An 8241-nucleotide genomic window follows, 5' to 3' on the forward strand; every position below is an offset into this window, starting at 1 on the left:
AAGAAGAATTTGATCACTGAAAGTAGTCGGTTCTCATGCCTGAAAATATCACTGGGTCAAGATAAAAATTCTGCTTCATCACTTCCTCTCTTGTTTGTTACCACCTCTGTCTCAGATGCTACTGAAGTTTCTTGTCTGAAAACACAATGAGCAAAAGAACAAGGATTCTGAAAGAGTGTCAACTTGTGTCTGTCTAAGTAGTTTGCTTAATTGCTTGCTTTATTTTTGTCTCATCTGTCTTCTGGTTCAAACAGGACGTCACTTCACTGTCATGAATCTGAGATGCAACCTCTAAGCTGTGTGTGTTTTACGGTTTGGGGGCCAAAAATCATATGTTGAAATATATATGTCGCTATTTCGTGTAGTCGGGTGAACTATTAGAGGCCACCATCATTTTACCAGGACTCAACCGAGGCGCACGCTCTTGCTATCTTTATCTCTCCCTCAGTTCCTGATACACACACACACACACACACACTCAGTCATCTAAAAACATCTCATTGATTGTTGCAACCACTCTCCCAAAAGCCCAACCAGCTACTTAAAGCAAAGCACGCAATTGGAAAGATGCGAATTCATTCACATCCTCAGTCAGAAGCCATTAAGTTTTACGTCCACGTCAATCACGACTTGTACGCATCGCGTGAGCCACTCACTGCGGACGTAGTTCTCCTCGTTAATTCCAGTTTTGCTGTTGGCCTGCTGTCTGATCATAATTTGGAGTTGCTGCTGTAAATGCAGTTTATTAAAAACTTTTTTACTAAATACTCCAAATCTCCACCCTCCTTCATTATGCTTAATAGTAGCTAACTCGCTAGCTTAACACGCTATTATAAGACAAATCTCCCATTATTTAATTCAATGACGTCGCTGATATACTGTGATTTGATTGGTGTGATGCCCTGATCAGTGTCGTCACACAATAGCCTCACCTGATGATGGTTAATCTTTCTTTTTTTTTCATCAAGGGAAGCCGACGCAGCTTGGCAGGGGCGCTGTTTTACACATCATGAAACGCTCAATAACGAATGAAAGAGAGACGAGGAGGAGACGACAGAGACGCAACACAGACGGATTACATGAACTGTTAAAATAGTGTTTTCATCAAATTACCAACTATTATGATTGAAATGAATTATGATGATTAAATAACTTTGATGACTGGGAAGCCTGGCTTCCCTTGGCCTCTGCAAGAAACCACTACTGATTAAAGGGTCTGAGAACTATTTATATTATTGTGACTCAGTAAATGAATACCTTAGATAATCATTTCAAAGATGTCTTTTGAGTCTTTTTTAAAGATAGCAACCTAGCTTTTCTCAAAATGTCTTGGGGGGGTCCTGAACGCCCCCCAGAGCAGTCTGCAGAGTGACAGTCTTTTATTTCATAATTTCGTGTATTTTATTGAGCTTTGTCTGGGTTTGGCTGCACTCAACTTACTTCAGCCATCAGGAGGAAAAGATAAAGACTAAAAAGAGGTGTTTCTCACCCCAAAAAACATCACTGAGTCACAACACAATCCTTCCGCTATCACTTCCTTTCTTTGTCTTTACCACTTCCCTTTTCTTCTAAGACACAGCTGGAGAGTTTCCTCATTCACTCCCTGGTGTGACTTGATGGTACATATCTGACCCTCGAGGGCAAAGCGGGAATCCTCAGTGATGGAGGGTATTTATGCCAATGTTGAATGTGACAAACCTGTGGACTTCACACCGATGACCAATGAGACAGGTGAGAGTGTGAACAGGTGCATCGTTGTATTTTAATATATTGATTATTACACTGACCAGTGTGTTGACTGGTCTTCACTGTGTCCAGGTCCCAGGAGCCCAGGGAGCAGACCTCATAGAGCTGTTGCTGTCTCTCTGGGGCTGCTCAGTGTCCTCCTGCTGGTTGGACTCGTCTGTCTCGGTGTCCACTGTGAGTCTGATCTTCATCCAACCTGAGATATAAAAGAGTTCAGGTTCATTTGCTCAGTATCTTTATATTCTCTGTGAAAAGATGATGGGATTTTTTTGTAATATAGACACCAACAGTGATGATGTATTGAATAATTTATTCATGTCTTCATGACTCATCAGCTGATGCATCAGCTGCAGAACTCTCCTCCATCAAAGCCAACCTGACGGAGCGTCTCCAGGTCAGTGGAGACAAGCTGTCCTCAGTGTCTGCAGAGCGAGACCAGCTGAGGGACAACTTCACTGCACTGAAGGACAACTTTACTGCACTGACCCATGAGAAGGACAGACTTCAGCTCCTGTTGAAAAAGAGTGAGTGCTGGTCTGTGTGTGTTCTGCTGAGTCATGTTTCTTTCATATATATATATATATATATATATATGGCTACTATATACTATATATATACTATATATAGGGCTGTCAAAAATAGTGCGTTAACGTTAATTAGTTGTTTGTTGTTAATTACGTCAATTTTTTTTAACACATTTCACGCATGCGCAGTGTGACAAATTATTCAGGTCAGGAAAGTACCTCTTCCTCTAGGGAATGCACTTCATCCTATACAACACGTAACTGCCACCTGCAGGCATATGTCAGGCCGTCAAGTTCAGCAAGTCGTTTGTGCCAGTCCCCGCTGAATGTTGTGGACCGGATTAAGGTGTAATTGCAAATAGTGATTAATCATGATTAATCCACTGAAAATTCAGATTAATTTGATTAAAAATTTGAATCATTTGACAGCCCTAATATATGTATTTACTATATATTTGCTCTGTGAACTATATCTATATCTACAGTCCAAACTTTATTTATTCATGTGCACTCGTAGTGCTGGTTGCATCTATTTTAGAGCTGAAAGTCTTGGTCCAAATGTTATGATTTAAATACGGCTTTTACCTCGTCAAACCAGAGAACCAGTTGTGTGCATCGAAAATCTCACCTCTTAAGTATGTCGTTTTTAAAATACTGCAAGTAAAAGTAGGGATATGACAGATGAAATAGTTCAGAAATTCGTAATCAAATTCATTTGGGATGAAATGAAATATTTGTTAGCAATAATTGTGTCTTAGTTGTGAGAATCAATGAATGTTGGACACAGAGATGCAGAACAGGACGTTAAAATAAAGTATGAGGGGCCGTTTAGGACTTAACTACTGAGACACTCTCACACACACTACTGAGACACTCTCACACACACTACTGAGACACTCTCACACACACTATTGAGACACTCTCATACACACTATTGAGACACTCTCACACACACTACTGAGACACTCTCATACACACTACTGAGACACTCTCATACACACTATTGAGACACTCTCACACACACTATTGAGACACTCTCATACACACTACTGAGACACTCTCACACACACTACTGAGACACTCTCACACACACTATTGAGACACTCTCACACACACTATTGAGACACTCTCACACACACTATTGAGACACTCTCACACACACTACTGAGACACTCTCACACACACTACTGAGACACTCTCACACACACTATTGAGACACTCTCATACACACTATTGAGACACTCTCACACACACTACTGAGACACTCTCACACACACTATTGAGACACTCTCATACACACTACTGAGACACTCTCACACACACTACTGAGACACTCTCACACACACTATTGAGACACTCTCATACACACTATTGAGACACTCTCACACACACTACTGAGACACTCTCACACACACTACTGAGACACTCTCACACACACTATTGAGACACTCTCATACACACTATTGAGACACTCTCACACACACTACTGAGACACTCTCACACACACTATTGAGACACTCTCATACACACTACTGAGACACTCTCACACACACTACTGAGACACTCTCACACACACTATTGAGACACTCTCACACACACTATTGAGACACTCTCATACACACTATTGAGACACTCTCACACACACTACTGAGACACTCTCACACACACTATTGAGACACTCTCACACACACTATTGAGACACTCTCATACACACTATTGAGACACTCTCACACACACTACTGAGACACTCTCATACACACTACTGAGACACTCTCATACACACTATTGAGACACTCTCACACACACTACTAAAACACTCTGACACACACTATTCAGACACTCTCACACACACTACTGAGACACTCGCACACACACTACTGAGACACTCTCATACACACTATTGAGACACTCTCACACACACTACTGAGACACTCTCATACACACTATTGAGACACTCAGAAAGCATCTCACTATACAACATTAGAGCATCTCACTATACAATGTGAGAGAATCTCAGTATACAGTGTGAGAGAATCTCAGTATACAGTGTGAGAGAATCTCAGTTACACCGGAAGGCATCTCAGTTACACCGGAAGGCGGAAGCAAAGAGCGCTGATTTTGAACAGCGCAATGCGCCAATCATACGCCCTTCCTTCATATGCCTTGAAGTCCGAGCTTGCCCGTCCAAGTTTATAAATACTACCATATTCAAGGGACGGAATGTCATTTTAGGACGTTTTCAGGCGAGAAATTAGGTGTTTAAGCAACATTTCTGCGGTCGGTTTGTTAACATTCAGCCATCGTAAAAAATTCCATGGAGGATGTCGGAGACGTGAGGCGTAGTTAACGGGACCATCTGATGCCCCCAGCACCGGGCTGTCAGCCTCATCTCACGCCGCAGACAGCAGCCTGTTCTCGGCCAGACTTCCGTGAAATGCTCCGCTTCAATCCACTTTTCCGTAGCGGTTATATATACGATAGTAATACTAGGATGAGTGTTCATAACCTCTAATCTGAGACTGGTGTTTGTTTAATGGCTAATTTGCGAGCAGAGTTTAAATTTATAACCTTAATAAACTATACGTAAACTATACTGTATCCATAGTGTGCGCGCTTATTGTACTGTCTATCATTGTGGAATAAAACTAATCGTGTCTTTATTAAAGGTCTTGTGGGGAGACCGTCATGGAAACCGGCAGCAGGGCATCAGCTTCAAAGCGAAGGATAATAATCGATTAAATAATACATTAAAATCCAAATATCAATTAATGATTATTTCTATTGTAAGATCCACTCGTGTCTCCGCTACGGAAAAGTAGATACAATGTAGGGTGACCATATCCATAACACCATAAAAAAGGACAATATTTCGTGAGGCTCTAAATCGGGGGTGTCAAAGTCGTTTCAGGTTAGCGGGGGTGGCACGGACGTTACGGCCAGAGAGGGGGGGGGGGGGCGACAGTTTTCCCAGCGCAACTCCAAAAAAAGGAGGACAAATACGCGTCAGGGCATTGCAAATCAGGACGGTCCAACATCCCCCTAATACAAGTAGTCAATTTCACAGAAGTCTGGCCGAGAAAAGACTACTGTCTGCGGCGTGAGATGAGGCTGACCGCCCGGTGCTGGGGGCATCAGATGGTCCCGTTAACTACGCCTCATGTCTCCGACATCCTCCATGGAATTTTTTACGATGGCTGAATGTTAACAAACCGACTGCAGAAATGTTGCTTAAACACCTAATTTCTCGCCTGAAAACGTTCTAAAATGACATTCCGTCCCTTGATTATGGTAGTATTTATAAATTTGGACGGGCGACCGCAGACTTCAAGGCATATGAAGGAAGGGCGTATGATTGGCGCATTGCGCTGTTCAAAATCAGCGCTCTTTGCTTCCGCCTTCCGGTGTAACTGAGATGTCTTCCGGTGTAACTGAGATTCTCTCACACTGTATACTGAGATTCTCTCACACTGTATACTGAGATTCTCTCACATTGTATAGTGAGATGCTCTCATGTTGTATAGTGAGATGCTGTCTGAGTGTCTCAATAGTGTGTATGAGAGTGTCTCAATAGTGTGTGTGAGAGTGTCTCAGTAGTGTGTGTGAGAATGTTTCAGTAGTGTGTGTGAGAGTGTCTCAGTAGTGTGTGTGAGTGTGTCTCAGTAGTGTGTGTGAGTGTTGAGTGTCTCAGTAGAGTGTGTGAGAGTGTCTCAGTAGTGTGTGTGAGAGTGTCTCAGTAGTGTGTGTGAGAGTGTTGAGTGTCTCAGTAGTGTGTGTGATAGTGTCTCAGTAGTGTGTGTGAGAGTGTCTCAGTAGTTAAGTCCTAAACGGCCCCTCATAATAAAGTGATGTGTTTCATAGTGACGCTCCACAGCTAAACGCTCAAAATAGAGAGTCAGCAAAAAAACACGACTTCCTCTTTGTAGGACTCTTGTGTGACACTTCAATGTTTCTTCTTTTGCAGAGAAAACGTGTCCTGAAGGCTGGAGGATGTTCAGTTGTGCTTGTTATCTTTTCTCTACACGGGAGGATTCCTGGACTAATGGCAGAAAGGACTGCACAGACCAAGGAGCTGATCTGGTGATTATAGACTCACTTGAAGAACAGGTAGTGCCAAACTCTTTTTTGTTTTATCCTGTTTTATCCTCTTTTGTGACTAACTCCAGCTTTGACAATTCTTTAGGGTGGGGCTACACACTGATTGACAGGTCATTGTAATAAATCCAGTCAGACTTTGTTGTCAACTTAAAGTTGAACTTCCGTTTATGAAAGTTGAAAGATGAATGTATGAACGATGTATGAAAGAGGCAGAAAACTACAAAATAAAATAGGAAACAAACCCAAACTGTGACACTCTCTTGTTACTTTTGTTTAAAAAAGAAACAGATCACCCCGGCTAAAAAAACAAGATGGCGAGAGGCCAAACGAAAAAAGAAAAAAAAAACGTGTGACTCCAGAATAATTTCATCCACTTCTTTGAAACACTCTACTTTAAATTAATATTTAGGGCTCTTAACATATACATATCCTATATTTAGATTCTTGATTATTAACATTATTAACATGTTTCATATTCTGGAATATCTATAGTCCTTATGTAGCACAATCAAATTCCATATTTTTACCTACTTTTTGGTAGACTCCCTATAAATTGAATTAATATTTATCAAAATGAAACGTGAAAAACTACTTTACATGCTTTTTATCTTTAACAGAAATTCATCTCAGACATCGTCAAAAGTCATACTTGGATTGGTTTGAGTGACAGAGAGATCGAGGGCACCTGGAAATGGGTTGATGGAACTCCACTGACTGGAGCGTAAGACACAACAACATTTACTAATATTCATTTTAGTAAAACCAAAATGAGACCTAAAAAAAACATTTACCTGTCAGCATTGGTGCATTACACAAAAAATTTAATTGAACTAAATATATATGAATACACAAGTTTAGTTGAAAAATAATTTGACGCTGAATTAAAATGTTTTTTAAAATGTTTTGAAGATTCACCAGCTCTTCATCTCTTAGGTATTGGGGCGCTAAACCTGGTCCAGTTCAACCTGATGACTTTGGAGGTAACGAGGATTGTGTTGAAATAGTTGTCAGCTGGAACTCAGACAGAAACTGGAACGATAGAGACTGTGCTTACCCTCTGAAATGGATCTGTGAAAAACTGGTTTAATGTTTCAAGATTCAAAGGTTAAACAATCATTTGTTACTATGCAACCCAGGGAAGACATTTTAGCCCATTTATAACAGAAAGAAAAGAAAACGCACTTATTAAATGTGCATTATAAACAATGTAAGCAACAAAAACAATTATCTGATGTAATAATATGGCCGACATCTTCACATTAAAACACTGAGTCCTGCTCTCTGTCCCCATGTCCACCCGTCAAGTATTACATCCATGAATCTTATTATGATCCTGATAACTGCCTTAAATGGTGTATGTGAGAGATTAAGAGAAAAAGAGAGTGCATGTGAAGGGTTGGAGGTATGAAGTTGTCTGTATAATGGTTTTGTGTAAACTTTAGCATGTGTTTGTTAACTAGTGAGATGAATAAACGCAAATAAACAAAGCTGAACATTATACTGGATACATATAATAAAGCTTTAAGCTGAAATATATTCATTAGCGTGTTAGCATGTTAGCTGTTGGTGTTGCTGGTTATTTTTGGCTTCCTTTATTTTAGTTGACAACACCTATATTTCCTTATACACACACGTACTGTCACAGAGCTACCCACTGTTCTCTGTGACCCCTGGTTACCCCTTCTCACCTGACATCAGCAGACATGGTGGCAGGCATCTTAAGTGCTTTATACCTGTGCTGTTGCATTGTGGGTGGTGGGAGAAACCAGGTATGGTGGGAAAGGAGGGGGTAAATTGTGTGCAGTTAGTGATGTTTGCTTCCTAATCATTGTTAAAATTACATGTGGATGTGTATTGTGTTATTGTAAAATCTGTT

The 8241-nt window shown here is 40.8% G+C and overlaps 1 protein-coding gene across 1 annotated transcript; it reads left to right on the top strand.

Annotated features, from left to right (window-relative positions):
* Positions 1–1618: 1618 nt before the first annotated feature.
* On the top strand, positions 1619–8241 carry LOC119228770 (CD209 antigen-like protein E). The gene is made up of 6 exons (XM_062565155.1): positions 1619–1731; positions 1819–1920; positions 2082–2270; positions 6232–6374; positions 6983–7086; positions 7299–8241. The coding sequence occupies exons 1-6, from the start codon at positions 1662–1664 to the stop codon at positions 7450–7452; spliced, it is 762 nt and encodes a 253-aa protein (XP_062421139.1). The 5' UTR covers positions 1619–1661; the 3' UTR covers positions 7453–8241.

The sequence above is a fragment of the Pungitius pungitius genome, chromosome 10 (genome assembly GCF_949316345.1).
Source record: "Pungitius pungitius chromosome 10, fPunPun2.1, whole genome shotgun sequence".
Lineage (NCBI taxonomy): Eukaryota > Metazoa > Chordata > Actinopteri > Perciformes > Gasterosteidae > Pungitius > Pungitius pungitius.

Coding starts and splice junctions, on each gene's coding strand:
- LOC119228770 (XM_062565155.1), top strand. CDS start 1,662: ATGGAGGGTATTTATGCCAATGTTGAATGTGACAAACCTGTGGACTTC. Junction 1,732..1,818: donor ACCGATGACCAATGAGACAG/GTGAGAGTGTGA, acceptor CACTGTGTCCAG/GTCCCAGGAGCCCAGGGAGC. Junction 2,271..6,231: donor TCAGCTCCTGTTGAAAAAGA/GTGAGTGCTGGT, acceptor CTTCTTTTGCAG/AGAAAACGTGTCCTGAAGGC.